Genomic DNA, 21931 nt, shown 5'->3' with positions numbered 1-21931 from the left:
CAGTGTAGATGATTAGCGCAAAAGGGAATAGTACATAGCAGGTACTGTAGGCTAAATTGTGTCTCTTTTAACAGCCAATAACTAGTAGCACGGCTTTTAATATTTTAATGAAGTCCACTTCTGATTAAAACACATCTCTCAGCATTCTGAGAGTTGGCCACTTTTGGTACCAGGTTTCTTAGCTATTAAATTCCTTCCAGTGTTCATAGTTCAGTTAACATTTGAAGCAACGTATTGAGGCCTTTGGCAGCACTCTGCAACCTTATAGGAATGTAGTTTAAAATTCTGACATGTTTGACAGTGTCGTTCCATAGGGACTTTGAATTCCTCTAAGACTTTTGGAACTCGCAAAACTTTCCAACTTAGCAGAACTGATTTTATTTTAAAATATCTTAGCATCCTTTATTGAGAAATGCACTGATTCTGACCTAATTTTATACATTTCAATCTTAAACTGCTCCTGTAAAATGCTGCATTTTGTATGACCATAAGACATAGGAGCAGAGTTAGGCCATTGGGCCTATCGAGTGTGCTCCACCATTCCATCATACATGATCTATTTTTCCCTGTCAGCCCCATTCTCCTTAGCCTTTGACATCCTTACTAATTAAGGAACCTATTACTCTCCGTTTTAAAAATACTCAATGACTTGGTCTCCACCACCGTCTGTGGCAATGAATTCCACTGATTCACCACCTGGCTTGCCACCTATGTACTACTGGCTGGCTTTAATTGGGTAATTTCTGGTCAAATTGGAAAATTGGTTCACCACATATGCATCAATCAATCAATCAATCAATCAATCAACTTTTATTGTCATCTTGCAAGCAACAGTTGTACAATGCAAAATGAAAAGACGTTTCCCAAGGAATACCGGAGCATCGCACATGAAATTTAAAACATTTCACACATAATAACACTAAAAACAATCCAGTCCCTGATGGAACAGTATAAATAGTTAAAAGCAGGTAAAACAACAACGTTAAAATACAGTAAAACCAATCATAAAAATGTCCGGGGCAGCTGATTTGAGTGGCCAGTGCCAGTTATTAAAGTGGCCAGTGCCAGTTATTAACGTGTCCGTGCCAAGCCGCAGAATCAGGTGACTGTGAGTACAGAGTGACTGTTTAGCAGCCTCACAGCCTGTTGCAGGAAGCTGTTTAGCAGTCTTGTAGTCCGGGCTTTGATGCTGCGATATCTCTTGCCTGATGGCAGGAGATCCAGGTGTATGTGGAGGGGGTGCAGTTTGTCCTTAGCAATTCTCTGAGCTTTTTTCAGACAGCGGCTCTGGAACAGTTCTTGTACCGAGCTCCTCAACTACCGATCTGCCTGTGCATTAGGTTTATATATTTATTCCTCAGACAAAACCACACACCAAGATTATTTCATCATGATCACTTTACTGTCAGTGGGAGCCTTGTGTGTCAATTTGATTCTACATTTCCTATATTGCAATAGTGATCAAAACCTCAAATGTTCTTTCTTGGCTGTTAGTTATATTTCGGTTTGTGAAGGTGTTGAGCTTATGGTCGGCAAAACAGCCTCAAGAAACAGCTGGTTAGATTCAAACATTTGTTAAGTTAACTACCAGCAGCGTGCTTTCATTTATTAGTCATAGAGCCATCAGTGTGGAAACAGGCCCTTCGGATCAACCTGCCCACAACGACCAACATGTTCCATCTATGCTAGTCCCACTTGCCTGCAGTTGGCCCATATCACTCTAACCCTATCCTATCAATGTACCTGTCTGTCTAAATGCTTCTTAAATGTTGCAATACCACCTGCCTCAACTACCTCTTATGGCACCTCGTTCTATACACCCACCATCCTTGGTGTGAAAAAGTTACCCATCAGATTCCTATAATAATCTTTACCCCCTCAGCTTAAACCTATGCCCTCAGGTACTTGATTCCGCTACTCTGGGCAAGAAGCCTGACGCTAGGGGATAGTGCCTTGATCAAAGGTGAGGTCACAGCTCCAACGATCATTGCAACGTGAAGGTATTTATACAGAGAAGTCAGCAGGTTTTTTAATATTGCTCGTGAAGGTTCTAGCAAATTGTTGAGGCAAGCGGTTAGTTCTGCAATGTGCACCAGCTGATCACAGCTGAAATATATTAGTAATATCTTGTAAAAGAGATCTTGTGATAAACTGCCCAGATGATTAATGCTAACTGTTTCGTTTACTGCTGAGGTAAACCAAGTTTATAGCCTTTGTGTCAAGTATCCCAGCACACACTTTGGCAGTTGTCATGATGCTCTTCTACATTATTTGTAAATTGGTTGTTAGTTAATCATTGAGATCAAGTTTCTCCAATTCATTCAAAAATCTTATACCATAGACCCACTGTCTACAATGGCTATCCCAACCCTAATTGTCAGGACTTAAAGAGCCAACTCTGGTCTCCTTCCGTGAGGCCCAGTGGCAGCAGAGCTTGATTACCATATTGGGGGTTCCACTCTGAACCCCCTCTGACTGGTGCCATAACCTAGCAAACCTCTTTGGCATCTGTCAAAACAGTCCTGATTTCTAAATTAAATGAAGGATAAAAATATTTTTTTAATTATTACAGTTTATAGAGCATCTACAGTCATAGAGTCATACAGCGGGAAAACAGGCCCTTCGGCCCAACCTGTCCGTGTTGACCAACATGCCCTATCTGCACATCCCACCTGCCTATGTTTGGCCCATATACTTTTAAATCTATCCTATCCATGTACCTGTCCAAATGTCTTAAACATTGTGATAGTACTTGCCTCAACTACCTCCTCTGGCAGCTCGTTCCATTTACCTACCACTCTTTGTATAAAAAATAAAAGTTGCCCCTCAAGTTCCTATTAAATCTTTTCCCCCTCACCTTAAACCTGGTTTTTGATGCCCCTACTCTGGGTAAAGGACTTTGTGCATTTACCCTATCTAATCCCCTTATGATCTCTGCGCCTCTATATGCTCATCCCTCATCCTTCACTAATAAACAAATAAAATATATTTAAGTTGTTAAAAACTTAAAAACAAATCACGAATAGCTAATCAAAATGATCTCATGGCCTTTCTTTCCTGGAGTTCCACAATCTCTCTGCTGCCAGACCCACGGAGTTACTCCAGTACATAATGGGTTTTCCTCAAGATTCCAGCATCTGCAGTTCCTCGTGTCTTCAGGACTTCTTCAAGTTATGTTCTGTGGTGTCATCACCTGATGGTCAGACCACTTATGGTCGAACCCTCGTCAGTGGTTACGAGGACTGTCATGTGACATCATGGGTTAAGGGGAGTGTCTGGCTACTTAAACAGATCTTACCTTGAGATCACGAGTCGACAGGTAACTGAGCTCGAGGCAGTCTCGCTCAGCAGCAGCAGCAGCAATGACAATATGTTAGAGGACCAAACAACCATGTAATGTCTGAATAAAGCAACTGTTTGTTCACCATGTTTGGTGCCGCTACATCTCTATGTTACTGCATCACTCCCCCGAACTTTGGCTCCTAACGTGTGTTTTCTATCACAGATAAAATACAGAGAAGCCTTTGAGAAGACAAGAGGTCAGATGGTTGGAACACAAAAACTGGAGGATGATCTGAACATTTCTCATTCGGTCCACGCAGGCAGACTCACCAGCGATGTACGTAGGAAAAGAACGTGGGAGTGTTTTGAGTTTATATTCCTTTTGGTGTAGTCCAGCTGCAGGTATTGATAGGAAGTGGCAGGGGAGGGGATGAGTTGTGTGGCATTGAGTGGGTTGATTATGCATGTCATTCATGTGGCATTGTATGAGGTGGTAAACCTATCCTATCAATGTACCTGTCTAAATGCTTCTTAAATGTTGCAATACCACCTGCTGCAATACCAATACCACCTATGGTGGGGATTGTAATTAATGTTCATGTGTTAGGTTTACACTTTGCTCTGGAAAAATATTTTTATTATCTTTTGATCCAAACTTGCCTGATGTTGGAGGAAATCATGGATGTCTCGTGACAGATCTGATACCATTAGAGACACCATCATTATCCTTGCAAGATCAGACTAAGATGAATTGTGTATTTTTCCATTGAGTATGTTCTCTTGATAAAAATGCCAAGTTAGAGGGCATTTTGGTTACATATACTGATTCATATTCTGTAGATAATGAATATTTTCGGCCTCCCTTGGCTGATGGTTCCCCCAAATGTGGGGATTATTGTTTCATAAATTCATGTTCATGTGATAGGAGCAGAATTAGGGCATTTGGCCCATCAAGTCCACTCCAATCATGGCTGATTTATCTCTCCCTCTTAATCCAATTCTCCTGCCTTCTCCCCATAACCATTGAGACCTGTACTAATCAAGAATCTTTCTATCTCTGCCTTAAAAATATCAATTGACTTGGCCTCCACGGCCTTGTGTGGCAATGAATTCCACAGGATCACCACCCTCTGACTAAAGGCACAACAAGGCATAACAACAGTCTTTCCAGTGCCTAAATGCCCTCTGGGTAGAGAAAGGAAGGAATGTTGGTTGGGGTGGAGATGAAGGTCGGGTGGTGTTAGGTCTTGCCCATCATACAAATGTTTCCCTTCCCCTGCTGACTGCCCTGATCCTGATCCAGAATTCTATGTATTCCCAAAACAAAATGAATCTGATCTATCGTGACTCCCCCTCCTTCCTCTCTCCACGGGATGTCTATGTTACATGCAGTTGATGATATTATTCACGATTAATGGCATTTACTCAATGAGAAATAAAAGATCATTCATTAACATTATTATGAGATATTGACCTTGCTTGTTGTCTGCAAACCAGCTGAACTACAGGAAAGATTTTGAGGAGACAAAAAATGATTTCCATCTACCCATGGATATGATGAACTTTGTCCACGCTAAGAAAGCTCAAGCCTTAGCTAGTGACCAGAACTACAAGAACATCATTCATCATTACACAACACTACCTAATGACATGAAGGTGCTTTGGGCAAAGCGAGCCTATGATCTACAGAGTGAGGTACGTTCACATTGACAAAACGGTGTTTTCTGCATTTAACCCATTTGAGCCTTTCCTTCTTGAAGGAATAGACTTAAACAGTGGTGCAATTCTCTGTGCATTGAAACTTATTAAACAGGTGGCGATTCAAGATGGAAATTTTGCTCATTTTTTACCTCCATAATTCAAGAACGCAGTGGTTAATTGTAGCATCTCAGCTAACTGGGTAATGCCTGTGAGTTTTTACCTCCAACCCTGCATTGGAGGAACCTATTGTGTATTATTTCATGCTTTTTAATGCAATCTCTTCACTGTTTTCTAATGCTATCATTAAGCAATTAGAAAACAAACTTCCACAAGTTTATGTCACAGGAGCAGAATTTGGCCTTTCGGCCCATCGAGTTCACCATTCAATCACGGATGATCTATCTTTCCCTCTCAACCCCATTCTCCTGCCTTCTCCCCAAAATCTTTGACACCCTTACTAATCAAGAAGCCTTATTAATTCCACAACTCTTCAGTAAAGAAGATGCATAGAATTTAAGTAAAACTGTGTTGTGAGCTAAGTAAACTAAATATACGGATGACTCTATTAAACCCTTGTGTCTATTTGCTGCCTGTGAGTACAAAGGAGGATTTGGTTCTTCCAGTGAGGAAAGTGCAAGCTGGAAATGATGGATACTTGACCAGTGATATTCTGATTTGTAGGGTGAAGGCGGGGTGTCACTAAATCCAGTCCCGGCCACTCACTGTCACCAGACTAGAGTCTGCGGTATAATGGCAAACACCACTTCATCAAGTTCATTTTCTTAACTATTTTTTTGAATGTGTTTTGAATGAGATACAGTGATTGGTACTTTTTGTTTTGTTTTTAGAATTTGTACAGATCTGACCTGAATCTCATGAGAGGAACGGCTTGGATTTCAGCCGGGGCGCTGGGGATTGAAAGGATGAAGAGGGCGAGTGAACTGATCAGTGAGGTGGGAATTTGTTGGTATCGGCTTTATAGACTTGTTCTGTTTACAGCCTGTGAAATCTGAATGTGTAAACTCAGATAGGTGTGAAGGGGAGGGGAGTTATTGGTTGGTTTGATCATAAATTTTTCTCTGATGCTGTATAAGTAATTGTGCATGTTGGTATATGGAGGTCTCAAACTGCACCTGAAATGAAGACACAAGAGAATGCTATTCTTGAGCAAAAATCAAACTGCTGGCAGAACACAATGGGTCAGGCAGTATCTGTGGACAACAATGTTTCGTGTCTGGACCCTTCTTCAGACTGATTCATAAAATGAATCGTTTAGTTTATTGGCATGTGTATCAAGGTACGGTGAAAAGCTTTTGTTATGTGCTAACCAGTCAGCAGAAAGACTATACATGATTACAATCACTCCATCCACAGTGTACAGATACATGATAAAGGGAATAGTGTTTAGTGCAAGATAAAGTCCAGTAAAGTCTGATTAAAGATAATACGGGGGTCTAAGAATGTTGTCCGGAAAATAATAAATTAACCTCTGTATATTTTCAAATAATGCCATGGAATCTTGCCCATTCACATAGTGACATACACCAGCAGTGCCTGTTTGTTGCTGTTTGGCAGAGTTGGTCTAGAACTGAAACATTTCATAGAGTTTAATTTAGTCCTGCATTTGAGAGTGTTACCAAATGGCTAAATTAAGATTATAGCAGTTGTAGTTTTTAATAAAGTGAGCTACCTTTTATAGTTTGTTTTATAAGCCTCAGCCTCTGCACATGGCGGCAAACATTAAACTTGGGAGATTTACCAAGATGTTGCCAGATCTGAAAGGTTTGAATTATAAGGAGAGGCTTGATAGGTTGGATCTTTATTCCCTGGAGTATAGGAGGCTGAGGGGGTCATAAAATCATGAAGATAAGACAAATAGACAGGGTCTTTTCCCCAGAATAGAGGTGTCTAAAACTAGAGGACATAGGTTCAAGGTAAGAGGGGAATGATTTAAAGGGTCCTGAGGGGCAACATTTTCACACAGAGGGTAGAATGTATATACTGTAGAACGAGTTGCCAGAGGAAACAGTACAGGCAGGTACAATTATGACATTTAAAATATATTTGGACAGCTCTGCATAAAGGAAATTTGGATGGATTTGGGCCAGGCACAGGCAAGTGGGACTAGGCTGGGCAAATTATTTGGCACGGATAAGTTGGACTGTACTGTATAGCTTGATAATTCTGTGACTTTTTGCTTTTTGTTGCATTGATTGTAATAAAATGAACAAGTTGTGCTAAAATATCGGTATTTTCTGTTCAGGAGAATTGATTGAAAATTGTTAAGTTTTCAAAAATATCTCACTTCTCCTGTAAATTGGAAGTTTGTGCTTAAGTCCCAGCCAATGACTTCATTCAGCCAATACCAATGTTTTATACTTGAGAGGCATGAGTTATTCAAACAACCCCAAAGGATATTCACTAATTAGTAAATAACGAAATTACAGTCCCCAGAAAAACCATTGGCCAAGATACCTGGAATGATATGAATGATGTGGGTTATTGTTCTCCAGCATTGACGCATCTAGACTTATACGGTGGCCTTCACATTTGATGCAATAAATATGCCTTCTGATGCAGAGAACAATGACGCTGGGGTACTTTTCAGATGGTGGTGAGGAAGTGCACACTTCATTAAGGCTCAGTGGAAGATACATAGATACATAGATACATAGAAAATAGGTGCAGGAGTAGGCCATTCGGCCCTTCGAGCCTGCACCGCCATTCAATATGATCATGGCTGATCATCCAACTCAGTATCCCGTACCTGCCTTCTCTCCATACCCCCTGATCCCTTTAGCCACAAGGGCCACATCTAACTCCCTCTTAAATATAGCCAATGAACTGGCCTCAACTACCCTCTGTGGCAGAGAGTTCCAGAGATTCACCACTCTCTGTGTGAAAAAGTTTCTTCTCATCTCGGTCCTAAAGGATTTCCCCCTTATCCTTAAGCTGTGACCCCTTGTCCTGGACTTCCCCAACATCGGGAACAATCTTCCTGCATCTAGCCTGTCCAACCCCATAAGAATTTTGTACGTTTCTATAAGATCCCCTCTCAATCTCCTAAATTCTAGCGAGTATAAGCCAAGTCTATCCAGTCTTTCTTCATATGAAAGTCCTGACATCCCAGGAATCAGTCTGGTGAACCTTCTCTGCACCCCCTCTATGGCTATAATGTCCTTCCTCAGATTTGGAGACCAAAACTGTACGCAATACTCCAGGTGTGGTCTCACCAAGACCCTGTACAACTACAGTAGAACCTCCCTGCTCCTATACTCAAATCCTTTTGCTATGAAAGCTAACATACCATTCGCTTTCTTCACTGCCTGCTGCACCTGCATGCCTACTTTCAATGACTGGTGTACCATGACACCCAGGTCTCGCTGCATCTCCCCTTTTCCTAATCGGCCACCATTTAGATAAATGCCTCATAGAAACAATGAAACAAATCTAATTCCCTTCTGGAATCCAATAAAGTACTCTTCTTGGACATATATCCACCTGGGCACACCAATGAAAATTAACTGTAATAAGAAGGAACTGCAGATGCTGGTTTCTACCAAAGATATACACAAAGTGCTGGAATCACTCAGTGGGTCAGGCAGCATCACTGGAGTAAATGGATAGGTGGATCTTCAGTCTGACCCAAAACGCACCTATCCATTTTTTGTCCATCAACGGAAATTAACGCCTCGTTCTTTCTCTCTCCTGGTTCCATTCCTTAGTTCTACCCCTTATAAATTCCAGTGGAAATATCTGGAATATTTGAGTGGCAGGACATTTTTTGGACTGACTTTTGGTATATATAATCAAAGAATATTTGTCATTTTATGAAATGATCGCTGTTTATGATCTCTTTTACTGCTGATATAATGGGAGAGAATGGGTGTAGATGGCTAAGAAGGAGTAATGATCTTTTTTTGTTGTATTCTTCACAGAAAAACTATCGACAACATCCGCACTCTCTACATTTTACGCAAGTGACTAATTCGCCTGATCTGATTCATGCCAAACTCAGTAACATCATTGCCAATGAGGTCAGTTCATTGCTAGGATTCAATACAACCTCAGTTTGTTGGGGAACACTAAACCGCAGCACTCAGAGAGGAAACGTAAAATAATAGAACAGCTGCGATAGAGCAGCTGCCTTACAGCGCCAGAGACCCGGCTTCTATCCTGACTACGGGTGCTGTCTGTGCGGAGTTAGTACGTTCTCTCTGTGACCACATGGATTTTCTTCAGGTGCTCCTTTTTTTTTCCAAGTTGCAGAAAACATACAGGTTTGTAGGTTAATTGGCTCCGGTAAAATTGTAAATTGTCCCTAGTGTGTAGGACAGTGTTAGTATATGGGGTGATCGCTGGTTGGCATGGACTCGGTGGGCTGAAGGGTATGTTTCCGAGCTGTATCTCTAAAGTCTAAAGAATCAGAGGGATATTGATCTTCCTCTATGAAGCTTAGAGCACACCGTTGAATGTTTTTCTCTGTCCACGTGGTCATCCCCTCCTGTGATGGATAGATCAGAATAGAGTGTCTCTTTAGTCAGTCTCGGCTTGGGATGAGACTACAAGGCTAACACAGCCAGCTGAGAGTAACTAGGCTTTTGATGCTGATGATGTTGAAATGGGAGAGGATGGTCAAGTTACCTTATCCTTCCAGCGATAATGGAGTCAATGACGTTGATTTGTCGTGTGGTCTGGGTGTGACCAGCAAAGTCAGGGTGGGTTCTTATTGTCTGGCAGTGTTAGACATTTGATTTTCAGGTCTAGGTATACCAGAGGCATGCACATGTACTGATGGTTGTACTATTGAGCGTACTACTATATGTGAACACTGAGTCGTTCATTCTGTGAGGAACAGAGGCAATTCTGGGAGCAGGCTGGTTGGGACTGTAATCTAGACATTTGTGAGCAGAAAGGAAATTTAGTGTGGGAAAAGATATTGGAGGTAATGTTGACATCTACAAACAACAAGGATGAGTTTACAGTCCATTGGAGGTAACAGAGGCTGGCACCATTGAGGGTGATGGCCTTTAAACGCACGAGAATGAGGTAACTAAACAATGAGTAGATAGTGGCCTGGAGATTGGGCAGAAATCAGGCACAGAAAATAATGTTTGTAGACATGAAGATGTGATATGTTCAGGATGTGATGAACAGGTTACTTATACTGGTACAGCTCATAGTCAGTCTTCTTCTAATCTGATAATTATATAATATGTCAGTGTATTAATCATATTCATTTCCTTGAAGGTATCTAATTTATTTTGTGATATGAGATCTCTTTGATCTCTGATTCTTTCTCTGTCACTCTCTTTGATTTGATCATTGACAACTTTCTGTTTCAGCTTCCGTGCTTCTGTCTCTCTGGGGACCAATCACTCTCATGTGTCTCTGCTTTAACATGCAGATTATGTAATGGATTGTGCAGGATACCAACAGCCATTCACATTGTGGGCCACTGCTACAAATTTCAGTGCTGCCAAAGTCCTAGTATTGGACAGAAGGAACTGCAGATGCTGGTTAATACACAAAAGGCCACAAGGTGCTGGAGTAGCTCAGCAGGTCAGGCAGCATCTCTGGAGAACGTGGATGGGTGTCATTTTGGGTCAAGACCTGACGTGCATGACCTGCTGAGTTACCCCTGCACTTTGTTCCCTAATATTAGAACTACTTGTGTTTGCTTCTGAATTCTTGGTTAAATAGCTGCTATTAAAGTCCTAAAGGGCATGTTTGAGTGAAAATTGTTGGACAATGCATGGACATAAGTGTATTAAAAACACAAATAATGTACATAATTTGTCTTTCAGCGCTTGTACAGAGCTGCAGGAGAAGATGCCCGCCATCATTACACTGCAACTGTTAGTTCACCGGAATATATTCGGGCAAAGGTTAATTCAGCAAATCTCAGTGAGGTAACATTCTTCTCCGAAGTGGCCAACTGATTATTTTAAAGTTTTTTATTTCTTTTAAAATTCTAACCAGCAATAAAATCTGCCTTTCTGCAGGTGAAATATAAACAGTCTTGGTTGAACCAACGAGCTCTAGGATACAAATTGACCCTGGAAGCCATTCCTTTCCAAAGTGCGAAAGCATCCAGAGAAATAGCAAGTGATGTAAGAGAAAATCTTTATCAGATTTATGCGGGTAATGCAATCACATAATTCTGCAAATAATGCTGTTACCTGAGATGCGTTTGTGGCTATTTGCGATCAGGCAACAGTTATTGAAGACTTACATAATGTCCACTATAAAGGAACAATAGAACACAATCAACTCTAAACCTGTAGTGGGCCTCAACCTATATGGCTTGTGGGAGTCTGAACAAAGGCAAAATCAACCACTTAGAGAGAAGAGGAAAACACGGGTCATTTGGTACGGTGGTGAGATGAGCTACCACAGTAGTCTGATTTTTGCGGAGTCCATGGAACACTCCTGCTCCTTCCTAACTTGTCAAGTCTTCAAAAACAATCTGAAGTTGGCATTTGGGAAGAATCAGCGGAAATGGTAATCCCCTTGAGTCCTGAGTAATGAACAACCAGCTTACTATGCTAATATTTATGTTTATCCCCTTCAACGTTACAGTCAGAGTTTGACAAGAGGTGATCCACTCGAAATTTCAGGGACAGCCACATTGTCTACTTAACATACTTAGCCAAGTGTTGATTTAGGTTATAGGAGATCAAACATTTCTAGTAATTACTTTTTAGGCTTGAGCTAGGCAGTCAGTCATTGAAACCCTACCCTGGATAAACTCCCACTGACGGAAACATTTGAATACATTAGACAATTAATAACTTCCATTTTTTTTTGTTTCCAATTCTAATGTAGAAATAACCATCCTTAAATTCCATAGACAATTTATGCTGTGTAACATCCTATTTTCATAAACTCCTAGCAGTGCTGGACCTTACCCTCAACAACTTCTCCTTCGACTCATCCGACTTCCTCCTAATCCAAGGCACTCTCATGGGCCCCAGCTATGCCTGTCTCTTTGTAGGGTACATCGAACAATCACTTTTCCAGGCGTACACTGGCCCTATCCCCGAACTCTACCTCTGCTACATTGACAACTGCATCGGTGCTGCTTCCTGCACCCATGCAGAACTCACTGACTTCATCAACTTCACGACTAATTTCCATCCTGCACTCAAATTCACTTGGACCATCTCCAACATCACCCTACCATTTCTGGATCTCACATAGAAACATAGAAAATAGGTGCAGGAGTAGGCCATTCGGCCCTTTGAGCCTGCACCGCCATTCAATATGATCACCGTCTCCATCACAGGAGACAGACTACTGACCGACATCTACTACAAACCTACTGACACCCATAGCTATCTAGACTACACTTCTTCCCATCCTGCTTCCTGTAAAGACGCTATCCCCTACTCCCAATTCCTCCGTCTATGCCGCATCTGCGCCCAGGATAAGATTTTCCATACTAGATATCGGAGATGTCCTCATTCTTTTGGAAATGGGGGTTCCCCTCTTCCATTATAGATGAGGCTCTCACCAGGGTCTCCTCGATATCCCGCAGCTCCACTCTTGCTCCCCCTCCCCCTATTCACAACAAGGACAGAGTCCCCCTTGTCCTCACCTTCCACCCTATCAGCCTTCGCATACAGCATGTAATCCTCCAACATTTTCGCCAACTCCAACGGGATCCCACGACTGGCCACATCTTCCCATCTCCACTCCTTTCTGCTTTCTGCAGAGTCCGTTCCCTCCGCAAATCCCTGATCAACTTGTCCCTTCCCACCCAGACCACCCCCTCCCCAGGTACTTTCCCCTGCAACTGCAGTAGGTGCAACACCTGTCCCTTTACCCCCCCCCCCCCCCTCGACTCCATCCAAGGACACCAACAGTCTTTCCAGGTAAGACAAAGGTTCATTTGCACCTCCTACAACCTCATCTACTATATGCGCTGTTCCAGGTGTCAACTTCTGTACATTGGCGAGACCAAACGCGGGCTCGGCGATCATTTTGCTGAACATCTCTGCTCAATCCGCCTTAACCTACCTGATCTCCTGGTTGCTCAGCACTTCAACTCCCCCTCCCATTCCCAATCTGACCTTTCTGTCCTGGGCCTCCTCAATTATCAGAGTGAGGCCCAATGCAAATTGGACGAACAGCATCTCATATTTTGTGTGTGTAGCTTACACCCCAGCAGTATGAACATTGATTTATCTAACTTCAAGTAGCCCTTGCTTTCCCTCTCTCTCCATCCCCTCCTCCATCCCAGTTCTCCCACCAGCCTTACTGTCTCCGTCTACATTCTATCTTTGTCCCACCCACTCCCCAGACATCAGTCTGAAGAAGGGTCTCGACCCGAAACGCCACCCATTCCTTCTCTCCAGAGATGCTGCCTGTCCCGCTGTTACTCGTGCATTTTGCGTCAACATCCTATTTTCATATATATCTATGAAAGGGACCCTAATGTTATAAATCTTAATTCTGTGTTCAGTAGCTGTGATATGAAATGTCAATATCATAGCTGCAAGTAAACAGCAATGTGGTTGTTGTCGGCGATAACTGGCCACAGAATTTCTTTGCCTTTTTACATTGGAATTTGCTGGAATTCAAAATCTACAGAGTTCTGGTACCAGTGGGAACAGAAATGCAACTGTATATCTCCACAACTCTTAAGTTTGACTGCCACTAAATGAGATGCACAGGGATAGAGTTTGTCTTTAGATGCTATTACAAGTAGGCATCCTAGTACCTGATCCTATTATACTCCCTTTTCATTTCCAAATCCATTGAAGGCAGTGAACCAAAGAAAAAACACTACCCGTGAGGTCTGAACTAATTCAGATAGTTATTTCAATGCCAAGTTATGGACATAAAGCAAACCTAAGAGTGAGAAAGGAAGTCAGGATGAAGAGAGGAAGCTAAGGAGTGGCACAGTGGTGCAGCGGTAGAGTTGCTGCCTTATAACACTAGAGACCCAGACTCTATCCTGACTATGGGTACTGTCTGTAGGGAGTTTGTATATTCGCCCTGTGACCTCGTGAGTTATCTTTGGGTGTTGTTAACACTGTTAATATAACACCGGAGCAGAGTGGCCTGCAACTATTTTCTGAATGGTCTAAAAGTAGAAGGCGGCAGCATTGGAAATAAAAACAAAAAATGGAGGAAGTACTTAGCAGGTCAGGCAGTATCTGTGGTTGTTGAATTTGAGTCAATTTGAGTCTAGAGTGAATGTATCTTGTAATTGCAAATGTACGGTGCTGTTTCTTTCAGAGATGTAGTGAAGTTTCTGGAAGCAATTAGATAATTTGCACATCAACTTCCTGACCTCCTCTTTTAAGCTTACATATATATAGTTGATGGTATTTGCTGTAATGTTTTACGAGAATCTTTAAATAATGATATCCACCGTTTCTTTCAGTATCAATACCGGAATGCTTTTGTCAGGGAGAAAGGAAAACACATTGGTGCGAGAAGCATTCTGGATGACCCCAAGATGCTACACTGTATGCAAATGGGCAAGTTACAGAGCAACAAACTGTACAAGAAAGAATCACAAGAAAACCAAAGTCGTTTCCACTTATCGATGGACATGGTAAACCTTGTGCATGCCAGAAATGCCCAGTCTTTGGCCAGTGGTTTGGGTTACAAGAAGATGTTCCATTCATATACGATGCTGCCGAATGACATGAAGACACAATTGGCAAAGAAAGCATATAATCAGCAGAGTGAGGTAAGTCGACAAATTGTTTTTGCACACAGATATATTTGTTGTAAATGGGGTGGGCGATTTGCTTATACCTAATTTATCATGTCATCATTGTGTCATTTAGCACAAAATTAAGGGCGGCACAGCAACGCAGCTATTGAACTGCTGCCTCACAGCTCCAAATAACTGGGTTTGATCCTAACCTCGGATGTTGTCTGTGTGGTTTGCATGTTCTCCCTGTGACCGCGTGGAGTTTACACTGCATGCTGCTGTTTCCTCCCACATCCTAAAGACGTGCTGGTTTGTAGATTAATTGGCCTCTGTAAATTGCAAATAGTGTGTGGGGAGTGGATGCAAAAGTGGGATAACATAGAACTAGTGTGGCATGGGCGTGGTAGGCCAAAGGCTTGTTTTCATGTAGTATCTCTAAACTAAACAGGACTTTAGCTTAGTTTAATGATACTGTGCAGAATCGGGCCCTTTGGCCCACCGAGTCCGTGCCGACCAGCGATCTCCGCAGACTAACACTATCCTACACATACTAGTCACAATTTACAATTTTTACCAAGCCAATTAGCCTACAAACCTGTACGCCTTTGGTGGGAGGAAACCAGAGCTCCTGGAGAAAGCCCACGCAGGTCACGGAGAGAATGTAAAAACTCCATACAGACAGCACCTATAGTCAGGATCAAACATGAATCTCTGGTGCTGTAAGACAGCAATCTACTGCTGTGCCACAGTGCCGCTCAAGCCTGTCCATGCTTACAATCAAGCAATCACTTATACTAATCCTATTTTCTAGCACTTGGCCCAGAAATATTTTATGCTTTGGTGATTTAAATAATGAACTAGACACTCACTGACTCAATGATGAATTTGCACAATTATTGTTTTTTAATCTCTGAATAATTTCTTTATTTGCTTTTTAAAACCGTTGCTCTTTATATTTCATGGTCGTTGTAAATTAATACAAGCATCTCTTTTGTTTCAACAGATACAATATAAGTCTGATCTAAGCTTCCTGAGAGGAGCTGCATGGATGACACAGGGCTCGCCACAGATTGAGATGGTGAAGAAGGCCAGTGAACTTATCAGTGAGGTAATCCTTTATCATTTCTAGCATTGGAGGTTGGTTAAAATAACTTTTCCAAGTCCTAACTCTGGCTTTCAACCAGATTTCAGGCAGAGTCGGGGAAGAAGCTACTGGACACATCATTGCCAGGACTACTTAGTTGTGGTTTGACTATTCATGTATGGTATGATTTGATTTAGTTGAATAGCACACCAACTAAAGCTTCTCATTGTATTTCGTTATACGTGACTATCATAAAACAACATCAATATCAATACCAATTTCCCCATGAATTCGGTTGCCCATGGAAAGTGAGCAGCTCTTAAGTTAGATGGTGTAATGAGATCGCAAATTTCTAATAAGGATCAAACATTGTAGATGTCTGTCAAATGAACATTTAGTGAATAAGTTCATGTCATCGGGGCAGAATTAAGTAATTTGGCCCATCAAGTGTACTCCACCATTCAATCATGGCTGATCTATTTTACCCTCTCAACCCCATTCTCTTGCTTTCTCCCCACAACCTTTGACACCCTTACTAATCAAGAACCAGTCAATCTCTGCTTTAAAAATACCCAACGACTTGGCCTCCACAGACATCTGTAGCAATGAGTTCCACAGATTTCACCACCCTCTGTCTCAAGAAATTCCTCCTCGTCTCCTTTCTGCCTTTTATTCCGAAAATCATGATTGATCAGATGGAATAATGAATTCCTGTTGAACATTTTATACTTTCTATCATGTGGCAATTTTTATTTTGTCTAACTTAAGAGAATTGCATTTAAATAATTGGTCACAGTGTGAATGGAGTCTGCTTCTTTAACTATTCCTGAAAGGAATATAGTAAAAGAACATAAAGATATCATTATAAAAATCAGGGCAATGTTCACAAGAAGCTCATGGAGTAAACACTATATGGTAATGCATACAATAATACGTACAATAACAGCAGAATGGTGCAAAAATTGTCGTGCAATCAGCAGTAGTGTGGTGCACAAAAAATGAACATGAATATTTCCATATAAACGTCATCTTTTATCGCTCTGGAATAATACCTTTATCCAGTGCAAACTTGCTCATCTGGTCACTTAGTGATGTCTAGTCTCCTCGGCAGATTCAGTTGCTAGGTTTACCAGTAAAAGACGTGCACAGTTAGGAGTGACACATAAAGATTATTATCACACTCACAAAACATTATAATCATCCTTGAACAGAAGTGACATTCTTGGAACAGATGTGGGGGAAGAGAGTCTGAATCCATTAGATACTTAGTAATTTTTTATTTTTTTTCAACAGTATATTTAATTAAATTTTCCGTTTCTTTGTTCTCCAGAAAAAGTACAGACAGCATCCTGATACCTTGAAGTTTACAAGTGTGACTGATTCTGCAGACATCATCCATGCTAAGACAAGCTACCTGCAATGCAGTGATGTATGTTAAGGGAGGGATTTGAAGCATCCTTTCATGTGGCAATAATGTTTTACTGCTGCATCCAATCTTCCTCTTCAGATCTGTGATAGAATTTCTGCAGCAGAATAAGTAAATGTAGTTTGATGGAAGTGCGATAATTAATTCAGAGAGCATTCCTCTTTCTCCCTTTCCTTTGACTGTGATATTGAAAGGAAATATAAATCTATTGTCATTTTTGCATTTTCACTGGTTTCCTTGCAGAAGTGGGGGAGCAGGGTAGAGTGAGAGGAAGCACGTGCTGAGAAATGCCAGTGGCCTAATAGTAATTATCACTTCAATAATTCCATCTCCAAGTGGTTGAACAAAAACATTATAAGGAAAGCAAGCAAAAACTTCCCCTTGGCACCGGTCTGGATGGTGAATCATGCTGCCCAGTGGGGTAGGAACGATCCTTGATCTATCATTAGGCGACAGGTTTGTAGTTTATTCTTAGATTGGTGGAGAGGTTGGAGGAAAAGGAGAGGGTGTTCTGTGTTCTTTGCATTGTTCCAGCTATTCCTATTATTAGACCTTAAAATTTCATCCAAGCTTTGGTCTAAGTTTTGAGGAACTGTGTACAGGTGCTGTTATATCCACATCTTTCTTTCGTAGAAGACTGCGTGGATTCAACATTAAAACCTGACTCAACATGATCACGGCAACTCTGAATCAGACTCAAACCCAATATTTAGGTTTTTTTCCTGTACTGACTTGACCCAACCATGCCATAAATATAACAATGTCACACACCCTGTTAATTAACCTGTCTAAAGAAGAAACAACAAACGCTAAGGACAGATGTGATAATATGAATGGAATTACACCACTCTCCTCAGATTAGCCAGATCTGACTCCGAATGTTTTATCAGAATGGTCAGCCAGACCAACCTGGGTTTGACAGAGAGATCAGGTCTTGTGGGGCTTGCGTTGAGTTGCCAGGTCTGATCTTAGGTACTTAATTAATTTCCTCTGATGTTTCAGCAAAGGCACAGTCCAATTCGATCACAGTAATCCATTTCTGATGTTCGTTGTCCAGATGATATAGCAAGATTTGTGTTTTTGACAGCAATTAATGAAATTTCTAGACTTGACAATGATCCTACTTTGCAAATGTGGATATTCTGTTATAGGATTCCAATTGTTGACTGGTCACCTCGAGGAGTAGAACATATTTACAATTATGCATTACAATCTTTTAAACTTTATAGTAAAATCATTTATTTTGCTATAATGCTACCTTCTGCCTATCGTTTAGTGCTGTTTGGACCAAATATAATCAATAGAAAGTAAGATGGTTGAATTTTCAGTTACTGGTATATTGTATCAGTCAAGAAAAGAAAACACGATTTCACAATTTTACAGCATGCACTTGAGATCTTAAAGGTAAACTTAGCAAATATAAATTTGAGATTTTTTTTCATCTAGTCAAACATCTGTTTGCTTTGATCTTTCTCATCATCGATGTGCTTATAGCAACTGATCTTCCACTTGAGTGAAAGTTGAGTTTAAAGTGAAATCTAATTTAGTGATGCATTGCTTTGCAGAGACTGTATAGATCTAGATATGCGCAGATGATGCACAGATCTACAATACCACCTGACCATCCTGATTTCAAGAGAGCACGAATCAATGCCTACAATATCAGTGATGTAAGTTAGTGGATTGAGTATTAACTCACAGTTCAATTTGATTAGTAATATTTTATCTTCCAGAGAATTATAATACAGCTGCTGATGATTATATTATATATCAGGTAAATGTTTGCAGACAATTCTTATTGACATTCCCATTCTTTTATTATATCTGGCTCAACATTTCTAGCTGCAGCGAGCTATGGCTTAAAGCAAATGCTTCTGCCTTAGGGTCAAATGGTGCAGGGTGTGAACTTTAGTCGAGGTAATCCCAGCAAGTGGAATAGTTGCCAATGGTGGGTGCATGTGGCTACATTTTAATTGTATACATTGTGGTGCCATGAGATGCTTATTACATATAGAATGAACCATCCAATTGGCACACAAAAATGACTGCTGTGGCCAGACTGCTCACGGTGGCACAGCAGTAAAGTTGCTGCCTTACAGCACCAGAGACCCGGATTCGATCCTGACTATGGGTGCTGTCTGTACGGACTTTGTACGTGCCCCCTGTGACCATTCCGGTCTTCTCTCACACTCCAAAGACGTACAGGTTTGTAAGTTAATTGGCTTCAGTAAAAATGTAAATTGTCCCTAGTGTATGGGATAGTGGTAGTGTACGGGGTGATTGCTGGTCAGCGCAGACTCTGTGGGCTGAAGGGCCTGTTTCCACGCTGTATCTCTAAAATCTAATGTCTAAAAGGACTGATTCTTAATCAGCGCAAAAATGTGATATCACCTATACCTATTTCTGAATAAGAAAAATGAATGACTTCTTGATAATTGAACTGTAGTTTTCTAAATATAATTAGCAGCTCTGCATATTATTAATGCTGTTCATTTCACTGCACTGCACTATTTATTTTAGATGGCAGTGTGTTTATAATATGTTCTCCAGGTAAAAGGAGAATGTTCTAGAAAGTGGATTTTGTGTCTTGTTCTCTGCTACTGATGCTCAATGATCCTTTGCTGGGGATTCCTGTTTTCAGCACAAATGCTGTAAGAAGGCTGTAAGAAGATGTCTGCTGCTCCCTTGCAGGAACAGTCGTCCAAGGCCGTCCTTGTGCATCTTCTGCTATTCATTCAGGGTTTTGGTGGGGAACTAGAAATGCTATCTTCAGAGTGGTAAAGAGAACCAGATGTGAGCGCACTCCTAATGGAGAGAATGAATTGTTGTTTTTAATATTACAGAAAGCTTACAAGACATCTTGGGAACAGTCAAGGGCACTGGGTTACGACCTTAGGCTGGATGCTATTCCCTTCCAGACTGCCAAAGCATCAAGGGAAATAGCCAGCGATGTAAGAACCAATATTTTTCTATAAAATGTAAATCCTGTCTAAATAAATTTACATTTATTGAAACTATATTCCACGGTAATTGATGACTGGATTTTACTTACTTGAATTTATGAAATACTAAAGGATTCTTATTGTCTGTAAAACCAAAAAAAAGAACGAGTTCCAACCCATACTGCATTTTAAGATTTACAAAATGTCCTTACATTTTATTATGTGGTGTTTCAGATCAATGTGATTGAACACATTCGATTTTTGGAGTTGTTTTCAAATAATGTACACAAATAATACTAATTGTTTGTATTTGTTTTTTGGAATAAGGATGATTGTTATCAGCTACAAAGTTTGAAGATAGTTATTAATTATTGTAAAGACTTAGGATGGATAATCTAGTGGTTGCTTTTAAAAGATTGTATAATAAAATTGTAAGCTCACTCTTCACAGTGTTAGATGCATGTAAATACTGTACATTTGCTTTAAAAGCTTTCTTTCTTCTGGTAGTACAAATACAAACGGGCATTTGTGGAAGAGAGGGGGCAACAGATCGGGTGCCGCAGTGTTGATGATGATAAAAAAATGAAGCATTTACTGGCTGCTAGCAGACTGCAGAGTGCCAATGAATACAAGAGAGAGTATGAGGAAGGTAAATCCAAGTACCAGCTCCACCTGGACCAGCCTGGTTTTGTACAAGCTAAAAGAAGTCAGGAGCAAGCTAGTAATATTAACTACAGGCAGCGCTTGCATCAATGGACATGTGATGCGGAGCAGCTAAACGTGAAGCATGCTCGAGAAGCCTACAAACTACAAAGTGATGTAAGTAATTGTAATTGGTTTCTGAATTAAGCTTGCATGTAGATTTGAACGAACAATGTGATCGTTTTCCAAGGACAAGAAGGCCCATTGACTATAATGAATAAGCAAATGATGAAATGTGGTTTAGATACAGGTGTTTCGTAACATTGTAGTTTTAGTTTTAGAGCCACAACATGGAAACAGGCCCTTCGGCCCACTGAGTGCACACCGACCAGCAATCAACCATACACTAGCTCTATCCTATACACTCAGGACAATTTACAGAAGCCAATTAACATACAAACCTGCACATCTTTGGAATGTGGGTCGAAACCAGAGCACTCGGAGAAATCTCACACGGTCACAAGGAGAATGTGCAAACTCCATACACACAGCACCCAAGGTCAGGATCGAGACTGGATCCCTGGCGCTATAAAGCAGCAACTCTACCACTGCGCCACTGTGCTGCCCGAACATTGTACATGTGTTCTTTTTTAATTCATTTACAAAAATCCGGCATATAAGAACCAGAGGATTTCTTCTGGTCCAACAGATAAGAAAGATAGGAATATCCCAAGCCCAGTAATCATATCCTGATATAGAGGGCAGCAATGACAGAGTGCTGGTATCAGGGGATTGTCACAGCTTTTTTGATAAGAAATAAACTAAGCAAGTACAAAATACACAAATTTTTAAGCTTAATATATCTGCTAAAATCAAAAATGTCCCCACTAATGACATAGAGTGGATGTGGAGAGGATATTTCCAGTAGTGGGAGAGTCATGGACCAGAGGGCACGGCCTCAGAATAAAAGGACATACCTTTAGAAAGGGGATGGTGGTGAATCTGTGCAATTCATTGCCACAAACAGCAGTGGAGGCCAAGTCATCGGGTGGAGATTGATAAGTTCTTGATTAACGGGGAGAAGGCAGGAGAATGGGGTCGAGAAGGAAAAATAGATCAGCCATGATCAAATGACGGAGCGGACCCGATGGTCTGAATGGTCTAATTCTGCTCGTGCTCTG

The 21931-nt window shown here is 41.1% G+C and overlaps 1 protein-coding gene across 4 annotated transcripts in view; it reads left to right on the top strand.

Moving 5' to 3' along the window:
• The window catches only part of LOC116981127 (nebulin related anchoring protein), an 83291-nt gene that overhangs the window by 58542 nt on the left and 2818 nt on the right, over positions 1-21931 (top strand). For all 4 annotated transcript variants that reach the window (XM_033033902.1, XM_033033904.1, XM_033033903.1 and 1 more), the window contains 12 exons: positions 3506-3619; positions 4780-4977; positions 5832-5936; positions 8922-9020; positions 10791-10895; positions 10989-11096; positions 14378-14689; positions 15660-15764; positions 17071-17169; positions 18732-18836; positions 20010-20117; positions 20616-20927. In XM_033033902.1, the coding sequence (XP_032889793.1) occupies positions 3506-3619; positions 4780-4977; positions 5832-5936; positions 8922-9020; positions 10791-10895; positions 10989-11096; positions 14378-14689; positions 15660-15764; positions 17071-17169; positions 18732-18836; positions 20010-20117; positions 20616-20927 (1770 nt within the window). The remainder of the gene's footprint in view (positions 1-3505; positions 3620-4779; positions 4978-5831; positions 5937-8921; positions 9021-10790; positions 10896-10988; positions 11097-14377; positions 14690-15659; positions 15765-17070; positions 17170-18731; positions 18837-20009; positions 20118-20615; positions 20928-21931) is intronic.

Source organism: Amblyraja radiata, chromosome 15, assembly GCF_010909765.2.
Source record: "Amblyraja radiata isolate CabotCenter1 chromosome 15, sAmbRad1.1.pri, whole genome shotgun sequence".
NCBI lineage: Eukaryota > Metazoa > Chordata > Chondrichthyes > Rajiformes > Rajidae > Amblyraja > Amblyraja radiata.
This window is presented reverse-complemented; position numbering and strand designations above follow the sequence as displayed.